Raw genomic sequence first — 27,849 nt, 5'->3', positions numbered from 1 at the left:
GTGACTTCGTTCCCTCCCGACTCCTGGGACAGCTCCAGGGAATTCCAGAAGCACTGGAAGGAGTTGCTGCGTGACTGTTTGGGGGTCGACTCATTCTTGATGGGTTATCTCCCATCTCTGTGAGGTACCCACTGTCCCGGATGAAGGTCCAGGGCGATAGACATATGTTCGGATGAGGTCTTGAAGCGCAATCCTTGATAAGGAGGAGTACCGTAGGGTAGGAAAAAATGAACAGAGCTCACTACTTCATCAGTTTTGTGTTTGTGTGTATATTTGTCTCTAGTGGTACGATTCCCGTTCGCAATGAATGGCGATGCCGTGTAGCATGCTGATGCTGCATCAGTAGTAACCGTTACGCCCTCGAATGCACACCAGGCGCAGAACAGGCCCTTCGTTTATTATCAATCTAATAATTTCTGGTTTGGTTCGCGTCTGATTCTGCTGCTGCTGCTGCTGCTGCTGCTGCTGCTAGTTGCATTTTAGCGCTCATACACATCGCTGCTCTCTCCGTTTGATTTTCTTTCTCAGTAATATCAAATGTAACCCGATAACTTTACAATAAATCGTTAATATAGTACAATCAACAGGCAAACATTGTTTTGTGAGCCCTAATAATAACCGAGTTCGCGGGCTAATATGAATGGTGCATCTCGCATGAATGGTAACAATATTGGGAACCTGTATATGATCGAACGTGATGCGCTGAGATAGAGATAGAGAGCGAGAGCGAGAGATAGATAGAAAGAGAGAGAGAGTAAGAGAAGGGAGTTTTGGGGTTTAAGTATACAGGGAGTCGCGTATGACTAACGAACCAACGAACGCTTATAGTGAAAGTGGACTAAATGAAAGTGTAACGCCATCCCCTGTCCAATTACTTAATACTCGCACATTGACAGTAAGTGTACTACCAGTAGCTACTTCCCTTTTTGCTGTGATTGCGTTGTAATTTAATTGGTTTTCCTGCTAAGAGACCTTCCCTCTCTCTCCTGTGTCGTCGGAATCAGCTTTCAGCAGTTCCTTAATACCGCGTATGGTCCGCTCGGAGGACTCGGCGGACTGCGCAATCTCTAAACCCACAACCATTCTTATCTAATGTAGATAGAGGAAAGTAGTAGAGTAGCGGAACTAGCTTGCTCGCAATTCCAAGCCGGCCAATACTTTCGGTAGCGCTAGGCAGGCAGGATAGGATAAAGTCTTCATCTGCTTGAAATACGTGCGGGGTTTTATCACTGCTAATTCGTACCCTACTGCATCTTCGTTGACTTCGTTTGGTAATACTAAGGTGAGGTGCCGTGAGAGGAATTGAACCGGGGTTATCCTGCTATGGTTAGTGTATGGAACGGGTGCCTTAAGTTCGGTGTGCTCGCCCGCAATGGAAATCGTACCGTCGTCGTTGCCTGTACAATGAGTTATCACAGAAATTGTGGGTCAAACATGAGAGGATCCGCGCACGCGTGCGACAGTGAGAGCAAACCTAGCGAAATACGGGGCACAGGGTCTAGCGTTAGTGTAGCGACTTTTTGTTCGGTGACGCCGCCAGCCCGAGATTAAGCGCACCGTCCTGCTTAAAGTCCAGGCTGCTGTACTTGGTGGGCGATGGCGAGAGGGCGCTGCTGATCGGGAAGCTGGCCGCAATGGCCGATATCTTCTCGTAGTCGAACCGCATCATGATGTTCTCGCAGCTCTTGATGTGCGAATGTTCCGTGTCGTGGTAGGTGGAGCTGCGCAGTGGGCCGGTGTAGCGGCCAATGTTTACCGACGTGGTTGGTGACAGGGCGGGCGGTTGGGTTGGATGGTAGGGTGGTGAGTTTTCGGCCGAGCGGGTCGTTCGTCCCGATGCCACCGGGGTGGCAGGTTTTAACGATTCCAGGTAGGCCTTGGTGATGATGGGGGATGAGGGTGATTTGTCAAACTTCACCAGCCCTGGTGCAGTGTCACGCTGGAGATGCAGCGTGTACCGATCGTGCGACGTGCTCTTGAGCGTCGTCGGTCGTACGTTTGGCTCGGGGAGCTTCCGGGAGGGAGAGGCTAGTCGTGGTGTCAGTGGAGGCGAATGGCTGTAGTACGAGGCGTACGTGTACGTTTTGGGTGATTCGCGATCGAGCGACTGATTGTCGGACGAGTAATCGCTGCTGTGGTCCTTGCGGGACCGCTGGCTGGCACTTTTGTCCGCCTCGCGATCACTCTTGTCCTTGCGCCGACGGGGAGAGTATTCTTTCCGCTTGCGTGGACGACTCGGCCGATTGCAGGACGTTGGGCGACAGCGCGACTCGTGATGGGTGGTAGAATAGTCGTGCACCATCACGAGCGGTGGTTCCGCCGTACAGTTGCGGGTCGGGCTCGTCCGTCCTCCATCGAACTGTTTGAGCGATTTCTCCAAATTGTCAATCGTATCGTTGATCCGGTCCGATTGAATGTCCGACTCGTAGTCACAGTACCCGTCGATCGTTTTGATCGAATTCTCAATCGACGAAAGCGTGGCGAGCATGTTCGCGTTCGATCGCTTCAGGTAGTCGATCGTCTTGATCGTCGTGATGTAATCGTCGCCCAGCTTTATCTTCCCATCCTCGATGCTCTTGATGATCTCGTCCGTCTTGGAGCTTTTCACCTCGTCCGGTATGTGGATCGTGCGCAGTATCTCCTCCTTCACGTGCCTTATAATCACCGCCTCCTCCGGATCCCGGCCCGAGAAGTCCTCGCTGCGTATCGATTCACAGGATCGGCTCAGCGCCCGTTCGCTGCTATTTTCCGGCTTCAGCAGCTCGTCGATCTCGTGCCGACTTTTGCGCTTTTCCGCCGTACTCTCGGCGGACGCTTTAAACCGTGCCAGCTGTTCGTCCGTCTTCTTGATCAACTCTTCCGTCTTCATGCTGAGCGGCTTCAGATCGGTATGGTCGGTGTCGGGGAGTTTAAAGCGGGTGGGGGATTTGCGTGCCAGTAGGCGCGAAATTTGCTCTTCCGATTTCTTCAACACCTCTTCCGTTTTACTCGATGCTACCGTTGTTGATAGTGGGGCGGGCGCTAGCGTGTTCTCGCCCAGCTTCATGTCGATCAGCGACAGGCGCTTCTCCAGCTTGTCTATCATCTTTTTGTCGTGTGTGCGAAAGCGCGCTAGTTGTTCCTCCGTTTTCTTGATCAATTCCTCCGTTTTGGATGAGACCGCCCTCGTGTCGATGGCGTTAAAGCTTAGATTTAGCGGTGGTTGTGGTGGCGCCGGACATGGTTCCGGGTCTTTCACTACAGCCGCAGATTGTTGGGGTGGAGCTGGAGGAGAAGACGGTTCGGCGACTTGCTCACGGGCGGGTTCCGTAACCTTTTCCTCCTCCGGTGTGATAATCTCCCGGAAGTTGTCCTTCCGCACGTAGTACGTTGGCTCTGGCGGGGCGAACCGTGCCAACTGTTCTTCGGTGCGTTGGATCAGGAGATCCGTCTTGGATTTAATACTTTCAGCAGGGTTCGTACCCTCGGTGAGAATGGTGGCGGGATCAGCGTCAAACTTCAGTCGGTAAGGAGATAGGAGCGGTTTGTCCACGTCGGACTTTTCCAACATCTCGTTCACCGTGTGAGATATCTTCAGATCGAGCGAGTCTTCGTCCATCTGCAAACTCGGCAGCTGCTCGATCGTTTTGATGAGCATTTCCGTTTCGTCCTGCTTGATCAGCTGATCCGTCCGCTGGTCGTCCTGGTCGCGCGTTTTGCGCACTATCCTACCGAGTATGAGCGAGTTCTCTTTGATGATCTCCAACATTTTATCACTCTTGAGCGGATTCGTATCGACCGCCACCAATCCCTCCGAGGCGGATCGTTTCGAGATGTCTTCGGGCGGTAGATCCTCACCCTTGATCGGATCGTCCATCGAGAAAGATTTCTCCTTCAGGAACTTCACCCGATTGGCAAGGTACCGTTCAATGTCCTCAGGGCTTTCGTGCGCATCTTCCTGGGGCGTTGGAGTGTTGAGTGCATCGGCTATTTGATACTTTGGCTGTTTGGTCGATTCTCGGTCGACTACCGAGGCAAGATCTACGCTCGGTGGAAGTAGTGGGCTATCGTGCTGTAGCGTGCTCTTGATCGGCAGTTCCAGCACAAAGGACGATGACATTGACGATCGGTTCGATACGTTGGTAAAGCTATAGTTGTCCAGTTTCGAGGTGGCATCGCTTCGATCGAGCACACTCTCGGCGGTGGTGGTCACGAGCGATTCGCTTACTCGCCGTTCCTTAATCACGTTCAGATCAAGCTTGCTGGGTCGTTCCGCCGCATTGATGCGCTCGAACAGCTCGTTCGTTACGCCTTCGTCGCTTACTTTGAACGATTCTGGGTCGGCGTCGGCGCGTGCCACTTCCACCATAGGCGTGGAGCTTTTGGTATCCTCGACGGTGACGGTGTTGTCGGTCGGAATGTTTGCCAGATAGTCCGAATAGTCCCTCAGCGAGGATGGCGTCTTGAGTGGACTGATCGTGGACATACTAACGTACTTGCTGATGTCGGGTATGGGCGACAGCTGACTCGTACTCGTGATGGCAATCGAGAGAGACTTATCCTCCAACACAGCTGTTGGAGACAGTTTTTGTGTTTGCTCCAACGAAACGCCATCGGACGCAGGACTTAGCAGCTCGCTAACTATCTGTAGATCGCCCTCAGACGCACGGCTAAGTTCGCCTTCTTCGTCGTCTCCGTACGACGAGGGTTCCTCCTTGATGTCGGTCAGCTCACTATCGCTCGGCACGATCACAACCAGTTTCGCGTCTTCGTCAGGCACTTCCCGGATGATGGACTCGGGCGTTATTCGTCGCTTCATCGGTGATGCTTCCAGCGAGGAAGCGCTAAGCGGTTGATTGTCGTCATCGCACAGGGACGTACTGGTGCTGGATTCCGCGTCCGATTCCTCACTGTAGGACGATGATTCACTGCGACGTTTCAGAGCTCCGGTGCGTGCCCCGGACGATCCGTCCCCTCCGCTGCTGCCCGTTTCCGAAAGATTGCTAATGGCCGACGAGGCGCTGGCCGATTTCTTAAGCTTGGGCGAACTGTCCGGCTTGGGACCATCGTCATGCTTCTTTACCGCATCCTTCGGCAGATCCTTCCACTTGAGGCTGTTGCGGCGTTGCTTCGTTTCGTCCATATCCTTCCAGTGGAGGGTTTCGACCGGTTTGGGCGATTTTGGACCGCCGCCGGACTGTTTGCTGGATTGTTTGGAGGATTTCGTCGACCGGACGGGCGGTACGGCACCTGGCGGCGGTCCAAGCCGTTTGCCTTTGGCACTGAGCAGAGCATTTTTGCCGACGAGCAGCTGGTTTACCTGAAGTGTGCCCGCGTTGGGCGATGGATTGGCGGGTTGACGGGCGACGGCCGCCGTTAGGATGATATGTGCCTGCCGCTGTCGTTCGCGCAGCTTGTCGTACTGTTTCTTCAGCAGCGAGATGTCCAGATTCATCTTTTCCTTGCCTTCGGCACGGGCAAAGTTGGGAGGGATGCCTAAGGATGCTCGCCGACCGGACCGTAAACCCCAGGCGGTTGCCGTCACCGCTAGCCGTGAGTCTTCGTCCGATTCTCCCTCGTCGTCGGAGTAGAAAATCCTGCAAAGGAATGGAAGAAGTATTAATGACCTTTTTGGGAATCTTTGGGGGGAGCATCTTCACATACTTCAGGTTGGAAGTGTCCTTTAGCTGGGTAATACTGTTGAGGTGCTTTTCCCGTAGTTTCTGCAGGTCGGTTATTGGTCCAATGTCAACCACACGCTGTATCAGAGCGTTCGAGTCCACCAGGCTGCCGTTGACAAGCTCCGACGAAAGGGCTCCCATTTTGCAGTAAAAATCATCGGCCGTCTTAGTGGCGAGAATTTTGCTGCAATGTACGATAGACCTTCAGAAGCGCTCTTAGATGATTTACCTGTACTTGAGTTACCTTTCCAGAATTCCCCATATCGCTAACGCGGTTCGGAGCAGCACGTCGCTGCCCTCGATCAGTATGAGGTCCCAGACGCGCAGCACCAGCGGTATTGGCAGGCAGGTGCAGAACAGCGTCAGAAACCATTGCATCGTGAACACATTCGTCAGCGGTGGCTCGAAGGCACCCTCCGGCCCCTGGAGCTTCTGCAGGTGGCGGGCCAGCTTCGGTAGCCGCGTGCCCAGCAGATCGCGAAACACAGCCATATCGGCCTGCAGTCCACCGAGCGATCCGCAGAAGTAGCCGGCCGGCAGTAAACCCTCGATCAGCAGTATCATCACCTTGATCGAGTCTGATTCACTCTTGTCCATAACCTGCAGTATCAGCGCACCGAGCATGTTGAATCCCTGGCAGTAGCCCACCTCCGGGTTGAAGCGCGAGTAGCCAAGCAGCACACGCTTCAGCTTGCCCTGATTGATCGTCCCGGACGGGCCGGAGCAGAGGCTCGATCCGGTCCGGTGCAGGTCCTTCACAATCTGTATGCCCAGCTCCTCGTCGTCTTCGTCCGACTGCTCGCTAAGACATTTGGCCGACTCTTCCTCCCAGTTGATGGATCGCGTCTTCAGATACCGATCGGCCAAAGCCATCCAGAGCTGGAAAATTACGGGCGAAATAAGTCCATGGGAGATCAAGCAGGAATAGGTGAAGTTGTAGTTACCTTTCGCCGAAATTCCGATGGCATCCCGCCGGGCAGGCGGGCCACCATCTTCATCGCGTGCAGCCATTGGTTGAAGTCGGACTGCGTGTCCGGGACGCCCATCTTTTTGCTGATGTTGTAGTCGGAGGTCGAGGCCGACGGGGGTGGCGGTGGAGGTGGTGGTGGTGGTGATAAAGCATTGAACCGCATTTCTTCCGATTCTGTAACGGGTTTTAGTTGGAAATTATATGTGACTTGAAGGAACAATAGTTTAGTTTTGTTTTTGGATAAGAAACGCCTGAATGTATGCAATCGTTCTTTAATTTTTGAGAAATATTGGGATAAAGTAGAAATTCTTTGTACTGGCCAGTCAGCGATTCAAAAACCTCTCCAAGAAATTGATTGATAATCTACTCATAAACACATTGCATACTTTCAGGCGCCTACACCATAACGCAGGATTGAACTGTCAACGGGATAGAAAAGCTTAAATAGAAAGTTATTTAAATTTTTGTTTCGTGTAAATTGTGTGCATTAAACTAAATAATTCTAAGTATAGTAAAGAATCCAAAACTTGCATAAAGTTCTATAGAATGGATAAAACTCGTGCAGAGAACCAACAAGAAAGGCATATAATGATCGTTGAACAATGTTGCTCCAGCTACACAAAGCAATTAATCTAAACAAAACTTTTGCAAAAATATTGCTGGAAAATTGATAACATTAGCACAATGGGCAAAGAACTATAAATAACCGGTTACCAAGTTTTTCGCTGTCCCGATGGAGCAGCCACGAGAGCGAAAAGCTGGTTTGAATATAAAATGAAACAAACTTCTTTTTCCCACCGTTTGGGTCCTTCATCACCACATGCCGGTGACGAATCTACCATTTTGCCACTCAACCACCATAAGCACCTAATTTTTCACCCGTCAGGCACGGACAAATTGATCGTCCGAGCCGAGAGGTCAGCGAGTGTCTTCTTCGGTGGAAATTAGTTTCCGCGAAGATTACTTCCCCTAGGCTGCTGTTGAAGGATGCGGAACGATGGGAATTAAATTTATGTTTGCTGTTTGCCACCACCCAGCTCGAGCAGACGCTGCTGCTCCAAGCACCGTCGACTTTAATCCACGTTTCCATTACATCGGGGGAGGGAGATTCTTTTTAATGATCACTAAACTGGCGAGGAAAAATCTTCAGATTTCGCCGAGATTAAACTATTGGCACGATAAACAATCTGCAAAAGCAGAAGCAAACGAGCAGCGGACGGCTGACGGTACCGCCGAAGCTGGATTAAAAGCTTTCCGGCAAATAACGACGTGCTGTGTCGATTGTTCAAACGATGGATGATAATCGGATCGGTTTGTCGGAAATCCGGACGTGTCGTGTCTCGAGAGCGGGAGAAAGTAAACAAAAATAAAAATACACCCCCCCCCACTTTCACCCGGCACTCGGTCTCCCCCCCCCCATCCTATCACAGTAGCAGTTTTTCGACGATTTTTGCGCTACATTTTCCAATGCCACCTGTTGCCGGTGCCATTCCACCGTTTTTTTATGCATGCGAAACTGATGAAGAAATAAAAAGTCCCTTTCTCCATTATTCGAAGCTCCGCGGAAATGGACGGAAAGTAAATGGTGGCTTGGGCAACGGAAGCAAAATCTCGCTGTGAAGTCAAAAGGTACAACAAATTGAGATTAATGCTTTGCAGTCCGTTAAGTAGTTAAGCAGTCAGGGGTATTTTTTTCTCTTGCCAAGGACAAACTCATTAAGATCGCGTGAAGTTGGAAACTGGTCCAACGTAAAAATAGCGATATCATGGTTGACTAAAATGCCGTCAGCCGGACGCCAGACGGATAATCTCCGGACGCTTTCACACCTTTCGGGAGTTTTCGCAGCCGTATTTAGTTTTTGGGAGTTTATTTTAAAGCAAAAGCGTAATTTGAGTATTTATTGCTTTTATCACCAACACAAGTTGGATTCTATTTCGAGCCACGTCGACGAATCGGTGAGGATGCAAATTGAATTTTAACTCATCGTGGTTGAGACTTTGAGTACAGGGTGTTCAATCAGTTCGAATACAGCTTTTTATCCTTGTGTGGGCGCATAATGTATAAACATTCTGTAATTTTTTGTTTGTTTACGGTGCACGTTGAAAGTGTATCGCATTGTCGTAAAAAAGTTGTTTCATTCTGTCAATCATGCTCATTATTTCAACCCCGTCACTCTTATCCCTATCAAGAACCTATCAAGTCCCGAACAAACGGCAATCCAGCCCCAATCGAAACCCAATTAAATACCATTGGAATCCCAATCGATTTTCAATGGAATCCAGATGTAATTCCAATCGAATCACAACCGAATCTCAATCGAGGCCCAATCGAATCCCAAACAAATCCTAATCGAGTTCTAATTGAATCCCAATCGAATCCCAAACGATTTTCAATGGAATCCAAATGGAATCCCAATCGAATCCCAATTGAATCTCAATCGAATCCTAGTCGAATCCCAATCCGATCCCTATCGAATCCCAACCTTACCTAATCCTTATCGAGTCCTTGTCGAATCTCAATCGAATCCTATTCGGATTCGAACCTAATTGGGTCGGATTCGAAACGGATGTGATTTGAATCGGATTTGGATCCCAATCGAAACTGAACGGATTTGAATCCTTCATTTAGGATCCAATTCGGGTCATACCTGTCTAGGGATTGGATTATTGATTCTTATAAATCCCGAATCTTTCAGCAATAGTCGGTGCCTTGAGACGGGCACGGTCAAGCATCATGTGAGATCTGGGTGACCGCATTTGGCATGGACGCAGGCAGCTATCAAGGTGGTGAAGGGAGTGGGAAATTAGACTTATTTTCTCGATAGAACTCCCAACTCTCCGGACATCAACCCTCTGGTCTTTTATGTATGGTCGTACATGCCATCCAAGCAGAGCGAACATGAGGTAAGCACTGGGGAACAATTCAGGAAGCTAATTTCAAAGTTTTCAATATGTCTTAAAAGATCTCAATAGATATTGAGACAAATATTTAAAGTGTATTTGAACTTATTAAACACCCTGTAGAGTAGTCAGCCGCTCAATGACGAAAGAAGACCTTGAGAGAAGCGCCTTAAACATGAAACTCTAGCTCAACTTACGACCGACGTCACCCTTACAGGTAGTTTGACAGGCACCCCGCAAAATATTCATTTCCATCCGATTAACTATTCATTTTCGGCTACCGTTTCGGTGCACGTTCCCGTTGGGTGGCCCGGTTTGGTATGCCTGTCAATAATGGCGAACGACGAAAATAGACACTCGAACACCGATTGTTGTAGTGGTTGGAAGAGAGTTTGCTTTCACCATTTTTTTAGGGGGGAAGGGCTTTTTGTACTCACGTCTTCTAGGCCAGATAAGCGAGATACACGTTTGACGCAACGGTAAAAGGGCCAGCGACAGAAAAAGGGTTAAAGGATGTGTTGGAAAATTGATACGACGTATCAACTGAAACTTGAACTGATAACGAGTTCCCAGCTAACGCTGACATTAGTGAGAGGGAGAGCATGTGAACACGTGGCTCATCGAGTCGAGGACGGAAGCAACTAGTTCATTTGTTGCACGCTAACCCGGCTGAGCTGCTGATGAGGACCGTGAGGAGCACAGCTTCAGGCCCACCGTGTTCCACAAAGAAACACCGAAAAGGGAAACGTGTGTTTGCTAGGCTGGTCTGAAGTGCCTAGCGCCCGGACAATGCCGACAAGCTACTTTTCCGGGTCTGTGGTTCCGAGCGGTCAAGTAGCGCGTGTATTGCACAATGGACCTCCAGCCACACCCTGGTTCCTGGTGGTCTTCTCTGCGCTTATCCATCTTCATGTTTCCTAATTTACTCGGCTTCGAAGTTCATAAAAGCGAGCCACCGTCAGCGGGCCGGCAGCTGGCTTGTCGGGAGTGCGAAAGCAAAATAAGCATAACCTTGTAGTGTTGGGTTTATGTTGCTCTTTTTGCTTTACTTTCTAACGTACAGGTCAACCGCTGGAAGCAATGTACAGTGCTTTCGTGCACGGGTGCTCCATGAGTCAGTGTGCGTTCAGCTGGGAGGAGGTTTTCTTTTTTCCAAACTGCGTACAAAGTGTATTGTTAAAAAGCTAGATTGTATGGGCTTTTCCGCTTCCGTCGCTGTAGCAAACCTATGAGCGGTGGTTGCTTTTTTGTGTTGAAACGAAACAAAAAGTTCAATAACAGGCCGGGTCCGTAGTGTGAACTCTCGAATGGGGAGAAATTTCCCGATGAAGGAAACTAACGTGAAAACACGAGCTAAAACATCTGTTTTTATTAGGATTGGTGTTGGAGCGGGTTTTGATTTTTTTGCTAGGTTAGTGATGTATACTGAATGAGACACATTTTATTTATTTATTATGATGGAAGTTTAGGAAAAAATCCTTGCTTTTGATAAGCGTACAGTAAGTCGTATGAAAAGGATCCAGATAAATAAAGGGTATAAATGACTTTAGGTAAATCATCAGGGTCAGGGTGTTTTCATTTATGCTTGAAGAAAGCTTTCAGAGAAAATTTGGCTTTTGAGAAGAGGAAAGGGCATTGGAGAATCCCAACATATGACTGAGCTGATTTTTAACGAAAGATGAATTAAAAAAATCTAACAAATTTAGTTTTGAAATATCTTATAAGCTGATTTTGAAAGCGCAAGCGAAACATTTTGAAAGTTGAGTACGGTTGTTTGTATGGAATGAAAAAAAAAAAAAAGATTGTGATGACGTTGTGATTTTTTATTAAAAAGTATTCAAACAAATGTTTTTTTATTGCTTTTGTAAGGCATCTCCGTAGCTATTGATTTTTTAGGGCATTTTAATGAGATTTAAGGAATAGCTGTAGTGAAGTACTGGGCGCCTCCAGCACCAAATGTAACTTCCGCGAAAAGCTAGTATATTTTGCAGATGGATGAAGCGGCGTAATATTTGTGAAAAGAGAATAAATAAGTAAGCTTAATACAAAACAAAGAAATGGGTTTGATGATTTCTAATGTTTAAAAGAATATTATTTTATCTTCCCAAGCGTGGTCACGTTCGTTGTAATGTAATTAAATAAAATGTTCAAAACTAATTTCTTCTTTTTATTGCTTCGGCAAAAAAATTAAGCTGCCACTAACTAAAATATAAATAACATAAAAAATAGCTTAATAATCTTTTAGCCTATCTAAACATCTTAGTAAACTATACAGCATAATTATATGACAGCCTTTTTATATTTTCAGTCTGCTACAAATGGACGAACTTCTAGCCAAAAGGTTATTTTTCTATCTCTATGAAGGTATTAAACTCCTTCACTAGAACTATTAAACGTCCACGCAAATAAAACTTCAGCTAAAGTATCGAAACCGAGTAATGAGAAAATAACTTTAAAATAAAAAGGCATTCAAGCATGAACTCGAACTGATTTCATTTTATCTAAACTGTTTTCACACACTTCACACGAATCAATCAGCATTTAAAGCAAGCACAATTCCTCGTACACGCCCGATTCGCCTTCTCATCATACACAATTGCAGTAAATTTATGTACCATACCCGATCATGCCACAGATTATCGTCGGGTGGACGGACCGGGTGATAAAATGCGCATCATAAACAACACATGCTACGCAGAACAATGTAACTTTTTTTAAAACCCGCTTATGAATCAATGAACACGACTTCCGGTACGGTGGGTTTTTGTTTGGTCTGACATGTCCTTCACATTCCGCCGCATTCCATGTCGCCATCAGAGCCAATCTGTTTCAACCGTGTTTCCGTACCCGTACGCTGCGTGGTGGCTATTGATTCATAAAACAAACTCATGCAATAAAAGCGGCCGGCAACGGCTCGGACCCGCCAACGGAAAGCAGCGCCTACGGAACAACCGGGGCCAACGGTGAAGGTCGTCACCGGTTCAGCTGAATGTGCGGGTCCTCCACTCACACTCACACAAACGAGCGCGTGGACCACATCCGGTTTGGCATGTGTACCTTGATAGCAGCTGACGATCGGGCCAGTGTTGGAAGCGGTTGGGGTGGTAGTTGTTGTGTTGGTGGTGGTGGTGGTGGTGCCCGCAGCTGAGGAACCGCCGATCCCCGCCGATCCGCCGACGGTGAGGTTCTTAATCGAGCTGAAGAGAAAACTCATGTCAAGAGGTTGACGGCCGGTTCGGGGAAGTGGACCGTTGCTGTTGGTGTGGAGGACTGCCCGCTCGGTGCGGAACTACTTGGCACTGGTGGTTTGTGGTGTCGGTGGAGTTGGTAGTGGTGCCGTGACTCCCTTCGGCTGTTGCGTGAGAATGACGATTGGTCCTTAGCTGTGGAGCACCATCATAAATCATGGCGCTCGTAAATTCCATGCTACACCATCCAGCGGCGGCCGGTGGACGGTGGAAATTGCGCTACACTCGTACACACGCAGACACACACACAAGAAACACACACGCACAAATATATCCACAAAACACGCGTCGTGTAGGTCAGCCGTCGATTTCTTGGACGACTGTCTTGAATGATGCTCCACTCGAAGCACCAGCTAAAAGCGGCCGAACGTGCCGAACGGAGCGGTTGCTAAAGTTCGTATCGAAAGCAATGTAATGAGTCGATGAGACGACGGTCAAGACAAACTGGCTCACTTCTTCCGAAAGCGTGCCCACCCAACCGACAGATTGCTATGGGGAAATTCGGTTGCTTTATCAGAAGTAATTCGGAACCGTTTGCATTAAGCGCACGGCAGGATCGATTTGTCGTAAAACGCATGAAGCATAAATGCACGTTTGGATGGATCCCCCGGTCGGAAGGATGATGATGATGATTATGATCGGTAATGGGGATGAGGATATGATACGGTGCGCGATTGAAATAGGATTCGGTAAAGTGGTAATTTAATTTTCGTTTATGAGCAATCGATGGCACAATATGACGCGATAAATCTAGGACTATCCTGTATGGTATTGGATACGCTGTGCGGAGGATGTTTCATTTCACATAAAACCCGATACATGATAAAGTGTTCCAAATGAAGAAAGACCTGAGATATGCAGCAAAATCATGATCGAAAATCATCTATCAGCAGATTGCACATTTATCTGTTGTTGCATTACTTATGAAAAGTTTAGGTTGGTATAATTTTTTGTAAAAAAGAGTCTGATAAAAAATTTGTCCAGAATACATAAGAATGCTCTGCTTACGCTTTAGAACAAAATTTATGGAGGTTTGTAATAAAATTCCTAATGATTTTGTACTAAATCCGTTACAGGTTAGTTGACTATACAATATCAAACGCATCTATTCAAAATCGCTGGAATATCCATCCAAAGGACAATCATTCAAATCAAGTCAAGGAAGCCAGTAATGGCAAGCCAAGAAACCTTATGATTGTCTCTGCAGACAATCAAATGTTCTATATTATCTATCAGTTTCCTTGATACAATACAGTCATAGTAGCTAATTTAACTTAACCACTGATAATTTTTGTTTATTTTTTTGAAATCCTAGACCATTGACGGGTAGTTAAAAAATTACGAAAGCAAGGCTAAGATTCATGTGGTCCTTGCCTCTAAACAATTTTAAACAAGAGTGAAGTACTGGGCGCCTCCAGCAATGTGATTAATGGGATCTATGATGATTTCAGCTATAAAATCTTAAATTTTTTTAGCTTTAAATCTAAAAGCTCAAGGAAATAAACGCATAAATTTGTTTAACTGTCTTAAATACATATAGAAGTGATATAATTCTTTAATCGATCATTTCATAGTAATCTTTTGAATTCATTTCGCTCTAGATGCTCTAATCAATGACATAAGCTTTCCTTGGGGGGTGGAAAAATAACCAAAACAAACGATTTTCGAACATTTGCACGAATGAAATTTGTATTCTTTTGCTCATAAAGAATAATAATGCTCTTGACGCTGGATAGTTTTTGCAATCAGTTTGTATCGAAGCATTTTAGCCGCAAAACTTCAAGATACATACAAACAAAAATGGCTTTGGTGGAAGATACCAATATTCGAGTAAGATACAACTTCATTGGAGAAAAATACAAAGAAGAAATTATTATAAAAAAATAAAATATTATGCTTTAAAACATGCTGAGTTCAAAAGCATTGTAAAAACTATAAAAGTCATCCTTAAAACATTCTATGTTCAATTTTGATTTTTTATTGGTCGATCAAAAAGATCGAATGATTATTTATGCACAACTGTAGAGAAGGAAACTATCTTGTGGAAAAAAAACACGAAAGGACAAGTGTCAACTCCCATTAGAACCTATCTAATCGTACGCTGCATTAACGATACAGGCTGCCCGCAAACGAACCATCAAGGGGACCAGAAATGGCAGACCAACGGCCTCTTAAGGTTTTAGAGCATAAGAAAAGATTCTGCAACTACTCTTAAAACTCAACAAGCTAAGGTAAGAACTGTTTTTTTTTAACAACCAGAACGGCCTAGACTTATTGCTAAGGTTTGAATTTGATCAAAATAAATATTTTTTACTGTAAAAAATCATTTTCCTACTCAAGGAATAATTTTTTAATAAATTTTTAAGTAGTACAGTCGCTCAATTATGCACCTCAGAATGCGTTTAATATGTCCCGTAGAGGACATGTAGGGGACGTAATGATCCTGTAACGTAAACTAAATAAATTAATAAAATTCATATTTTTCCATTTTTAACAGCTTTCGTCGTTAGGTGCATTGATATCAGATAAGAGAAAACACCTGCTGAAAGAGAAAAAGACTTCAACGCCTTACTCTGGTTTCCATTCACTACTCCTGCATAAATTAACCTTAACATGATTAATATTAAAAACGGGCTATGCATGTTTGGACATTGATTATGTATTTTTTCCCGATATACTACTCTATTTAAGGGCTACGGGTGAACTATTCCTTAGCAACTGTTCCGTAGGTTTACAGCACATCAAAGATGTTGATGACATCAGCTTGTTCATCATATGAAAAACCAACGTCGTCCTTCAGGGAATGAAACATGTCGTAAACAATGTATATTTACTTAGCTCTAACATTTGCCAAGGTGAGTTTTGCTGCAATATGGTTTAGAGCTGTACAATTTTAGTAGCTGGAGAGAGGTTCAGGCAATATTTCTTAAAATTTAATTTCCAGTATTATATTTTGCGACTAATCAAATCCCTCTTCCACTTAAAACAAACAGTGTTGTGAAGTATGTTAACTTTCATATGATCAATTAATTTTCATAACAACAGTCAACAACATTTTGAGGTAAAAATATGATTAAAATTTAAGCTGCCGGTGGTTCACATTCCTCATACAACCTTGCCCTTCCAAGACGATCAAAGCGAACAACCGAAGGTTACTTTCACCTTTTTGGGGTATTACATTTCACAAATTTTCTTTAACCCTCCCTCCACCGGATTTCCTCCCGATCCCCTTTTTCCCGGGATCTCAAGGTTTCCCTTTCGTCCACTCGAATCAGTTCTAGTGCTTCCTTCCCCGTATCACCTATGCTCACGTGCACTGTGACTGGTCGAAATTTGGTGATAAGAAAAATAGAAACCGTTACGAATCGTGAACATGTTATTTGAGTTGGTTTTGTGTTGAAGTTGGGTGTTTTTCGTCAAACCTAATGTCAAACCGCAAAGAATCCGGTGAGTTGGGGGGAAAAAAAGTTAGACCAGCTCAAATACACAAGCCAACGGCGTACGGTAACAGCGAGCGTAGGTAACAGCTGCCATTTACATTCCCACAAAATGGAAAAGACGAAGCACGACGACGACGAGCGGGCGGATGATGGCCAGTTACACTAGCGACTGCAAAAGACATCCTTCCGGCGCACTGTTTGTGCGAGGCAGTGGAGTGTGAGTCGGTTCGGTTCGGTTCGGTAGTCGGTTCGTTATTTTTCCTTTGCTTTATCCTAGTTACACCATCCGGTGTGCGTCGCCATTTACACCCACTCGGGCGAATGTGGTTCTTCCGAAAGGCAATTTTGATCATGATGGAAAACATAATTTCTCTCCAAGGAGCCATTTTTTCGCTCCTCTTTTTTTTGCCTCTGCTTGGGCGTGAGTGTGTGTGTGTGGGGGTTTGCATTTTTTTTTATTCCATAATCGAACGTAAGCCACAATGTGAAGGATGTTGCGCTTTACCGTGCCCGCTCTCCGGCTCGTTACGTGCAATGTAAAATTACAAAACCCACACACATTCAGATTGATGGCGATGCTTCCACGGTACAATGTGTGTGTTTGTGTGTGATGCATAAGCGAAAGGTTGTTGTTTGTTTCTGCAAGTGGCGTTTACATGCTTCTTTACAATCGGATAATGGCAACCGGGTGGGTGTATTGTTTTCCGAAGAAATACGAATGCTTAAGAGAGGGACTCACATTTGATTGTTGCTCGTGCGTAAACAATCGTGATGGAGGGGTAAAATGATACAGTGAAAGGTTTTACGTAAGGAATTTTACAATTTCCAATTGCCATACGGGCTAAGAAAAGCATCACATGCAAGATCGTTACTACTAGCGTTGCACAGACAATGGGAGTATTATTGCAAGGAAAAGAGTAAAAGATTGTCTGTAAAACAAGGGTAAACAAGGGTGCATATAGAGGCCAAAACCTAAAAACGAGACAAAACTCATTTCCTTAAGCTGAAATTGCCTACTTATAGAGGATCGTTCTACTAACATTTTTTCTGGAAATCATCGTCAACTTGAATAGAAACCTTTCTATACGTTTAATTGTCTATGCTTGCATTCTTTTTCGTGTAAATTGTTGAAAGGAATTCTTAAAAATTACAATTCGTAGATAATACTTTTCCCGTGTCAATTGTACTCATGGAGGCGCCCAGTTGCGCACTAGATCGCATAATATAATCAAATATCATAATATCAGTGAAAAGTTAATTTTGCCTTTATGCTCAAAGTAACCGATGCTCTTTTTATTCTTAAATGCTTAAATACAGATAGTATCTCTCACCGATGGAGGCGCCCAGTGGCGTACTAGTGTACTAGACATACTACTACTTTTTCATTCGGGTCTAAATCACAGTCAATATTTTGTTTCTTCATAGAACATGAAAGCTTGTACTGAAAGAAACATTTTTACCTACAGCAAACACAGTAAACGATACCTTTTTTGTACCAAAGTACTCAAATATTACTCCACCGATGGAGGCGCCCGGTAGCGCACTAAAATCAACGAAGGAAAATATGAATAACTATTCGAATGAGTCTAAACCACTATTAAGATTTTTTTTTTTAATATAACATGAATGGCGGAATAATGGCAGAACGGTTCAAGTGGGATTTGAATCCCGGTCCTGCCGTGCGAAAATCGATACCGTAGCCGCATCTACCCCCGGCCCGCCCTAAAAGAATCACCCAGAGCAAATGATGCTTAATTGTCTTGAAATATTTAATGAGAGCTAGTACTTTTCACCTACAGGGGCGCCCCGTGGTGCACTTGCGTACTAGAAATAGTTATAATTATAAGTACGATTCAAAACCACAATCATATTTTTTTTCTTTACAAGATATTTGAAGAGATTGAAAGGATTATTTTTCCTAAACATCGAAAGCAAACGGTACCTTGTTGGTACCCGTGTACTTAAATAGCGGTCCGGTGTTAGAGGCGAAAGCTGCGCCGGTCTTCACTTGGCACAACCGAGGTCCAAATTCCATCCAGACCGATTCCCTTTACATAAATCTAAATACTTTGCTATTGTTAAAATTTAGTCACAGAATGCTGGAAATGGCAGGCTGAGACCTCTCGAAGTTGTAGTGTCAAGGAAGAGGAAGTACTTAAATAGAGTTAAGGCTCTCCTTCCTTTGGGGCGTCCGATAGCGCACTAAATTCATCGAAGGAAGTTTAGAATAATTTGTCTAGTCTTTACTCATAATATCATATCCTCATATCATAAGATATTGCTAGAGTAATCAAATATAAACGCATACTTTCTTTTACACAAAAATCATCCGAAAATAAATTAAAAAATAAGGTTTGCGAACATTAAAAAAAACTATAATAATAATGAAAACAAGGTAAAAAAAAATTATCTAAAAAAGGAATAATTTAACCCACGGATTGCTCAAACCATGCTCCGTAGTGCGTACTCCCTTTTTCAAATCATTATATGCAAGAAACAACACCGCGCCACTCGCACAAGCTCAACTAAATTGTATTTCTCGGTACTCAGTTTCATGTGAACAACCCACGCCGGTCCGATAATTAACCAATATGTGTTTGAACTCCGTGTCCCGCACAGACGTCATACCGAAAAACTTTTTCTTAGGAAGGACATGCCGGAGCATGGAATCTCGATTGAATGGTTGTGGTCGTAAAGGACTTGGTTTGTTGTTTGTTTTTTGCTGTTGTTTGGAACATGCTATCGCCTCCGGGTATGGTATCCGGTGGAATCGAGCGTGTGTTTTTTTTTGCTGCAATAAAACTTGATGAGAGAGTAGGCAAATTCTTGAAGAGTTAAACGAGTAACCATTTCGAAGTTATACTATTTAACTTTTACAATCGTTCATACTAAAGTGGACTTCAACAAAAATATTGGTATGATTTTAAGAGGCATAAATTGAATTTTATTTTGAATATGCAGGTTAAATGCTTCAAAATCGAGCAAACGAATGGCGTACTTTCGAGCTACGTACTGACACAGAAATCCCATCAGTGTTATTTCTCGTACAAGAACCTCACTCAATTAACCACAGAGAAGCCAGCGGTGATTGAAGTGATGGAAAATTACATTTTCCGAATATAGCAATAATAGTCTGGGGGTGCGCTTGTTTTTGATCACCAAATCAAATCAAGTATCGGAAATTAAAATTTAATTACGGTAAAGGCGAAGAATTTCTACAAAATTACTTTCTTATTGCTTTTAAAGAGGGCTTTCAAATAAGCGGTTTTAAATAAATCAATAAAGAATAGAATTTAACCACAATAAATTGAATAATAATGTCCTTTTCTGTCCCTGGCAATTTATCATCCAGTAGATAATCTACACTCATTACTTTTCTTCGATTTTTTGACCCCATTGTGTTCTCAATTTGTTCACCCCGAGTCTGTAAATCAATAATTTACTTTCGATTATCGTAGATTATTTCGATTTCGATCACTTAACCGACGGCCCCGATCCATTAGACACATTTTAGGCGGTAGACTATACAGTTAATGGGCTTGTAAGTTTATCGTGCCTGCATGTTGGCTTGTATTGCCCACACAGTAGTCACACAGTAGTCGCTTAAGCTTTTGGCTGCCACTTGCCCATGCATTAACGCACGGGATGGGAAAATTAATGGAAAGGGACGAGAAGGATGGCAAACGGAAGGAAGGTGAAGTATTTTCATGTGGATGAATATTTAACGAGTGGAAAGGTCACGTTCGAGAGCGAAACCGTGCTTGACTCCTTGGTTTAACGTAACCCCGAGGAAGTGGTGGAAAATCAACAGCTTTATCAACCGTGTGGGGGAAAATTTTCCCCAAGAAGTGGATGGAAATCGTGGTGGGAGGGAACTGTCATTCCATTCCAGCGCACAGAGCGGCGTTGATCGGAAAATGTGACCGAGGGAAAAAAGGTAATTAAACATCCTCCTGACGACAAGCGCGTGTAAAGCGGATGCTTTATCGAGAATTGCATTCGCCTCCGGTGCTACTTGGAGGAGATTCGTTAGCATACTGTTATTCGATGGGAAGCTTCCGGCTAGACTGTTGCGATGTTAATGCCAATATGTTTCAAAGCTAAACAACGAGACTGGAAAAGCCACAAGGAGAGAGAGAGATAGAATGCAAGAGCAATGGACCTAAGAAACAGCTCTGGGTTCGTTGGCACCTTCCATCCCGAGGCCGATTCAATACTGCTTCACCGAGCATTTGCTTCGCCTGCCTTCCGGTTCCGGTTGGATTTGTGTCGCTCCCGGTAGTTAAATTCTATTTCTAGCGAGAAAATGCCATCCTCTCACGCTATCTGTAATCGATGCGGTGAATTCAATTAAAAACGATACCACACCACACTCATACAGGTGCAATTGCTGGTGCTGCTGCTCCATGGTGATTGAAATTGAGCGGAAATCATTGTAGGAGGTAGATCTGCTGCGTTGGTTGGAGGTTGGGGCAATATGAAGCTGGATGAAGGTGGAACGCTAGCAGGAAGGATATTGCACAGGGAAATTAGAATTCCACGACGAGTGGTGTCGCACCAATGCACTGGAACGTGGATCGAAGGTGTTGTGCAGGTGATTTTGTTTGTTTTATGCAACTTAGGGCTACTCTTAAAATCTTACTTAAAATATCAATTTAAAATGAACAGACATGACCTGAATAGACGTGTCAAATATGCATGTAGAAAGGCTGAAGGCTTAGAGAATCTTTAAACATTCTCATAAACCCTTAAACTGTTGTCAAATTTTGCCTCCAAAGCAAAAATTTTCGACATGATCTCACAGCCTCCAATTTTTTTTAATTTTTTTTCCTAGATGACAAGATAAATTATTTGAATCGACAACTAAATAATTTTCCTGGTTTGGTACTGTTGAGGTGAAGCTTTACAATTATTGTTATTTAATTTTTAATTTCAAATAAATGTGTGATCACGATGTGAAAAACATTGTCTAAATTAAGGAGCCGCCAGAGAGCCAGTAAATAGAATAGGGCCACTAAATGTTGTAAGCATGTTAAAGTGAGGTTTTGGCTCGAAAAGCCAACTAATCGACTTAGTTCTGTAGTAGTGTAGAATTTTCACTGATCTCGATCGGGAAGGTACTTTTGCTATTTGTGCTGGTTTAGTCAAACTTGTGTTGCTCACTTGGCTTTCAGATAGGTACTGTGTACTCATTGTCCGTTTACAATTCATTCGTCTGAGTTCATTCTATAATTCGTCATAATTCATGGAAGGTTCCTTACGATGCTATAAAATTCAAAACCCTAAACCCTAATTATTGCACGAAACGCCTAACCATAAATTCATCACCACCACCCTAAAATTAAATTGATGATGATGACTGACTGATTTCTCCTGATTCGACTGATCCCAGGGCAGGCATAATCATCTTTTTCTTTTTTGTCACTACAGCCTTGCTAGGCCTTCCGTTTCTGGCTTTCCGTGATTTTACTCGTAGTAAGGTAGTCAGTTTTGCTCCCGGGGAGGCGGTCTGGATGGGATTTGAGCCCCTGTCCTGCCGTGTGAGGGCCGGCAGAGCAATCACCTCGGCCTCTGTTACTATTGCTATTTCGTCTCCTTATTGACAGGACGTTAGGGTTGCCAAGATTATCAATATTACTTGAAGATCTTAAGAGATTGAGGTTATCATCACAACTGACTTATCCATCACCACTCACAAATTATCATGCCCGGGGTGCAAATTTTCATATTTGAAATTGAATATAAATATTAAAATTGAAGCTTTAAACTTATTCGGGCTGTCAAAAAATTGGTGCGTTTGAGTTTATAAATGATGAGGTTCATCTCAAGTAATTATTTTGCGGCTATTATCATATGCCGGCTAGCAATACGGATAGGCCGTTCCTTATGAAAAAAAGTCAAATGCCGGCTATCTAAAGGTTTACTACACTTACTGATATGTGGCGGTCCGGTGACCGTGGCGACAGCGGTGCCGGTCTTCACATGATAGGACCGGGGTTCTAATCCCATCTGAACTGCCTCTTCGTACGCAAGAGCTACAGGTTAAACCAAATCACGGAGAGCCAGCAATGGCAGGCCTAAACTTTTCAAGGTTGAAGAGCTAAATAAGAAAAAGACAAATCTTTTATAAATACAATTATTGCAGATTTCAGATACGGTAGATTACTCTACTTCAGATAGAAGCTCATAAATCCACTCGTTGATATCAGTGGAACTGGCCTCTGAAAATAATCGTTCAGAGGCATATAGCCACAAGGAGGTCCATGCAGCGATATAAAGTGCAATGCTGGTCCTGTAGACTTAATGCAGAAGTTCTAATAAATTCTTTACAGCGAAAGCTGTTTAACCATTGAGCTGTTGACATTCAGTGTATTAAAAATAGGAAATACTAAGTCAACGTCGATAGATCACAAAATCGTGGACACTAAGTCCTAGAAAAAATCCTCCAAACAATGAGTTGGGGGTAAAGTTCTCCCGCAACATCCAATCGTCAATGGGTTAAGGTGTCATTAATAAACGGTGCAGTACGTGTCAGTCACCTAATTCAGTCGACCATGCACATGGCTTCCGTTGTGGGTCAGTGCGGACATGATGTACCGGACACGTTCTCAATTTTCCAACGTCGGCAACACTTTCACATCACTGCAGTCAATTAGAGAGAGAGAGAGAGAGAGAGAGAGTGAGTGAGAAAAAAAGCGTCAGCGGTACCACGTTTACCAGCCGATCGAAATCAGACACAGGTCACGATCGGGTCAGCATCGGGTTTGTTACCGGACGGATCAAAAAGGTGCTCTGTTCGCTCCGCCAAACCCAAACAGAAAGCACCCAATGCAACCGACTGCATCATCATGCAGTTTGCACGTCCCTTTTTTCGGGCTTTTATCGCGCTGTGTGCGCTTTGACGCTTCCGCTTTTGACGTTCGGACTTTCGTTCCGTGCCCGATCTGCCGGGCATGGTATGGGATGGTAAATAATTGCAAGCAGCGCGATAGTGTTCCGGGGTTCATTCGTCGCCCAAGCGCTCGTGTGGACAATCCCTGGGTGAATCATCTGGGTCGCCGTTTCGTACGGGCCAACGGGTAGACAATGAGGCAGACATGCCATGGTATGCCATGTTGTCTAGGCTGCTGCTGGCCACCGCCAATAATGGAGGAAGCACCCCGGTTTTGTAGCTGTGCCGAGTAGAGAGTATTGATTTTTTCATGATCTTCTCGGTCATGCCGCAGTTCGGTGCTCGTTCGTTGGCCGCAACGGGCTTTGCTGGCGTTTCGAGTGCTACTCTCAAGATGCGGCAGAATTTATCCGACTCAGTACGCTACAACCAGCAGCTATTAGATTAAAAAATGCTTCTTTTTCGGGTCGTTTACAGGTAAGATAATGGCGGCGCTCGGGCGTTTTGCTGAAGCGCACATTGTTGTCCGCTTTTGGTTGGGGCGAAGGAAGAAACTGTTATTAATTGCCTTGTGCTACACGATTATCCTTCTAATTTAATGCTCATAGTAAAGTCACAGGTGGGAACGCTGCGGTGAACATCGGGCGTAATGAGCTTGCTGACGGAGGCTGGGTGTTGTGTTTCAATTTTAAACATGAAAGCAGCGTGAACACCGAACTGAACACCCAATTTGCTACACATAAAGGGGTGATTTTAAGGTAAAAGGTTATATTGAAGACGTAATTTTTTTATGTAACCTTCAGTCCAGGCTTAGACGTACAGAATATTACATTAGAGTATTGGAGTTTTGGGTGAGTTTCAGAGTGAGACATTGATGATGATGGCAGAAAGCCATCTCAGCACATAACTAAAGGGAAATTCTTGATGTCATACATCTTCGACAGTATCGGACATGCCTTCACGCATCTCCCTCTATTCATCCCGTAAGAGCTCAACGTAAGTCTAGACATGACACGATTGAATGCGTGACCTAGCGAAAGCCATTGAAGCTAGGAATGTGAAGCTATTTATGATGAGAAGGCATACAGAATTCTCTCTAGTTCTATCAAATTCTTTCCAAGTGCTATGAAAATCTGTATTGGGATGCGAGGATATTCGTGACTCCTCTAAAAAACTCAATGCTTCTTCACATGATAGCTTTTCCTATTCATTCTCTAGGATTCTGCTTTATAAGACTCATGTCCAATAGCAATGGCAGCAAATAGTCAACAGTCTGCTAAATAAATTGAGAATTATTGTCTTGGCTTGTAAACCACCTAAATGGCTTCCTCCATAAATAATATCAAGGTGATACATTGATTACTAATGTGACGGGTCGAATCCTATCCAGACTATCTCTACGTACGTAGCGCTGACTACTTTGCTTTGGGTGAAATCAAGTTACAGAAAGCTAGAAATGGCAGTGGCCGGTCGCATTTATTCGCTACAATTCTTATTCCAAATCACTTTTTCTAGGTTTAAGGACACTTAAATTTAAGCATTTAATGTTACATTTGATGTTTTGTGCATTTAAAACTGTGCAGGCAATGTTTAAAGCTTAGACGATTGCTGAAATTCGATGTATTCCTTCGTAGTTTAATGTAATGTATGTTCCAAAGTGGATAGGATAGCTGTTCCCCAAATTCTATTCAAATTGCATATACTCGAACCAAATATCGACAAACTCCTGTTCGTCTAATTTAATGATTTGAAAATAGATGTGGACATCTGAAGTTTTTATGTACAGATATAGATTAAATGATATAGTAGAATGGTAATGCATATCTTCCAAGATTCATTATCTTTGTAAAGGAAACCTCCTCCAATAAGGGAACATCTCCTGTTCCAGCAGTCCTCCTCTATCAAGAGCCTCCAGTGCTCTTCCAAGGGACTGCATCTACTAAGAGACCTCAGCAACCATGGGGCCTTGTCTTCAAAGGAACCTCGCAGTACATGGTCCACGTCATTTTCTTCTTTTGGGCCTAACGAGCTCTTAGGTCATGACTGCCATTTCTGGCTTTCTAGACTTATTGATACCGCAAACTTGGATAGTCGGTCCTCACATTGGGGGAACAGCTCAGACGGGATTTTTCAAGACCGGCGCCGCTGTCACATTTACCACCGGGCCGCCCCTCATCTGCCAATAAGTTTTGCCAAATGCATCGTCAAGTCTAGACCCCTTGAGATTTTTGAGCGATCTTAATTTGCCTGAGGTGTGAACACACCACATTTTAATTATACTGAAAACATTTAGAATTAAGAACAAATTAAGTACCAAAAGAGATATCAAGTAGAACACACATACATCTTCAAACCTCCGTACGAAACTCCGTCCTCCGAATGCGAACACACCTTGAGGACAGTGATACATGAATTGGCTTCAATAACATTGATAATGTGCATGGTAAATGCGTGCGTGAGTGCGTGGGGTGCTGCAATGATACTCGCGTGACATGTGGTGTGATAAATACTACTACCATTCATAATCGTTGCTGGCACGTTGGCTCCGCTTCGGTACGACCTTTACTGCGAGCGTCTCGCCTATCGGGATGTTGACGATGACAAAACTTTCGCCGTGTCACAAGACCCGTGACAAACGACGATGATGGTGATGACAATGGCGACGATGAAAAAGGATGAACTTATCCGCCGTTGATGAAGATGAATGTACTGCACGCGATGTGAATAGGCAATTGAATGCAACAATCGGATGTTGGGCACACTGCACTCGATCTAGCGACGGGAGATCGCACAACCGCGTCGCAGTAACACACCGGGATAGCACATCATCACCGTCGCTCAGCTCAACCGATTTATCGCCGATAAAGGAACACCTCGTAAGGATGGCGTGTTGCTGGTAGGTCGTTGCACGGGAGACGGATGCGTGCTGTGGCCGTTCGTTGTGCCGGAAACACTTTGCAAACACACACACACACTTACACACACTTGCTTCGCTTTTCTCGATCTCTCTCTCTCTCTCTCTTTCGCATGACATCCGTCCTTATGCACCGTCCACAAAATCATAGTAAGCGGTGGTTCTACTCGCTTCACGGACTCGGCACAAACACACTGACACCATTCTTTCGATGCAACTTACGGAAGAGGACTGCACTGGACAAACTGGACGGACTGGTGTCTGCTTCTTCTTCTGCTTTTCGTTCACTGCTGCTCCTCCGTGGATATCAACCCATGGTTTGAGCCTTTGAAGGATTCTCCACCATTCACACTTTATTTTGGCTTTCTTGCTTCTCTCATCATCACCATCCGAATATAACACTTAAAAGCTAGTATTTCACAGCATTATGGAACCACGTAAAGCCACGCACAGGCAAACAGGCAGTAAAGGGAAAACCTTTTATTCTGCCTATAGCCACAGACCACCACACTATTTGACAACAGACTGCTCCAGTAGAATGCTCCGCGACTTTTTTTGGGCGAGAATGGCGAGAGAACGTGAGCAACAAAAGAGCGAAAGTGTTCTGTTTATCACCAACACACACACGCACGCAGTCACACACCACTACAAATGCTCGGTTTGTTAGTGAGGAGTTCTAAGCGCGACTACACGACGCGAACCACGGCTGCTGAAAGTGACCACGTTGCTCGCTAATGGAGACGCCCGACAGGCTGGTAAGCGATGGACTTTCTTGCGGCGCACTTCTTCATTGGCACGCCAACCACATCCAGCACGCTCTAAACCTACTCCGGAACCTACTTCGGTACTTTGTGGTAGGACTTGATACGCTAGTGAGACCTTTCTGGTGGGGCCTGAGACACAGTTGGGGCGATGGGATGTTGGGAGAAGTCGCACTTTTCTTTACAGTTTTCCCATCGGATTAGAATTGTAATAGTTTTTTTTTGTTTCGGGGTTCACACTTCCTTCCCTTTACACCTGAATTTTTACCTACCGAGCGAAAGGGGGAGGGCAGAGCTCCCGATCGATAAAACCGATTTCTTGTGAAGTTAAAAGCCAAATTTTTGAACACTGCTCACCACCACCACACAGCTGAACTTGGCTAACTTTGGTTTGAGAGCACTTTGGTGTTTGCATATCCGTTCAATTCCATGGAAATTGTTAGCAGCAAACTTCGGTCCGAACGAAGAAGCTTGCGACAGGAGGAACCACACGGTATGGGGCTAGTTATGTAGCATTGGTGGCAGAAAAGGTTCTCGGACCAAGAACCGTGACGATGCTGTTCTTTCGATATCCCGATTGCTTGGAGAACACTTAGCTACACTATGTCTTCACAATTCCTTTTCCCAAACCCAAAACTCAGGACCACCTTTTCTTGGGTTACAACAGCACGCACGGACCCCGTTTGCAGCAACACACTCGATGCATCTGCGCGACCAAAGAAGTGACACACACTGAAAACGGGGAATTCCTTCTTTGTGGGCTGTGCGGTTGCTTCTCACGTGTCAGCCAGTCGGTGGGTGAGGGATGAGCAAACATTTTCTCACCACTCCTGTTCGCTATCATATGTTCTTCGCTTGCTTTTCCTATACGACTACGACGCGAGTTGCATGTGTTTGCCCGGTCATGCGCACGAGCTTCCATGCTATGAGTAACGTTTTTGTATGGGAATTGATAAGAGACAGCACACAGACTGGACTGTATCGTGATAAGTTGGCAGCGTGGTGACGGTGTGTTGGTGAGCGAACGATTTGACAGCTTGTCATATGATTGCCGTATAGTATC

At 44.7% G+C, this 27,849-nt stretch overlaps 1 protein-coding gene across 7 annotated transcripts; it reads right to left on the bottom strand.

The window, feature by feature from the left end:
• Positions 1-245: 245 nt before the first annotated feature.
• On the bottom strand, positions 246-27,623 carry LOC118502672. Of its 7 annotated transcripts, XM_036035153.1 has the most exons (7): positions 27,059-27,623; positions 25,628-26,434; positions 12,589-13,268; positions 6,605-6,804; positions 5,905-6,539; positions 5,644-5,844; positions 246-5,576 (listed from the first exon to the last, which is right to left on the bottom strand). In XM_036035153.1, exons 3-7 carry the CDS (start codon positions 12,743-12,745, stop codon positions 1,505-1,507), a joined length of 5,265 nt encoding a protein of 1,754 aa, XP_035891046.1. In that variant the 5' UTR covers positions 12,746-13,268; positions 25,628-26,434; positions 27,059-27,623; the 3' UTR covers positions 246-1,504. The 7 variants fall into 7 exon arrangements, with proteins under 7 accessions (XP_035891046.1, XP_035891044.1, XP_035891045.1 ...); XM_036035151.1 differs by having other exon boundaries at positions 25,628-27,623; XM_036035152.1 differs by having other exon boundaries at positions 12,589-13,167; positions 25,628-27,623.
• Between the last annotated feature and the right edge of the window lie 226 nt (positions 27,624-27,849).

This window comes from Anopheles stephensi, chromosome 2 (genome assembly GCF_013141755.1).
Source record: "Anopheles stephensi strain Indian chromosome 2, UCI_ANSTEP_V1.0, whole genome shotgun sequence".
In the NCBI taxonomy this organism is placed as follows: Eukaryota; Metazoa; Arthropoda; class Insecta; order Diptera; family Culicidae; genus Anopheles; species Anopheles stephensi.
The sequence above is the reverse complement of the archived record's forward strand: the minus strand, read 5'-3'. Positions and strand labels throughout refer to the sequence as shown.

Coding starts and splice junctions, on each gene's coding strand:
- LOC118502672 (XM_036035151.1), bottom strand. CDS start 12,745: ATGAGTTTTCTCTTCAGCTCGATTAAGAACCTCACCGTCGGCGGATCG. Junction 6,540..6,604: donor CATCGGAATTTCGGCGAAAG/GTAACTACAACT, acceptor GTAATTTTCCAG/CTCTGGATGGCTTTGGCCGA. Junction 5,845..5,904: donor ATATGGGGAATTCTGGAAAG/GTAACTCAAGTA, acceptor CGTACATTGCAG/CAAAATTCTCGCCACTAAGA.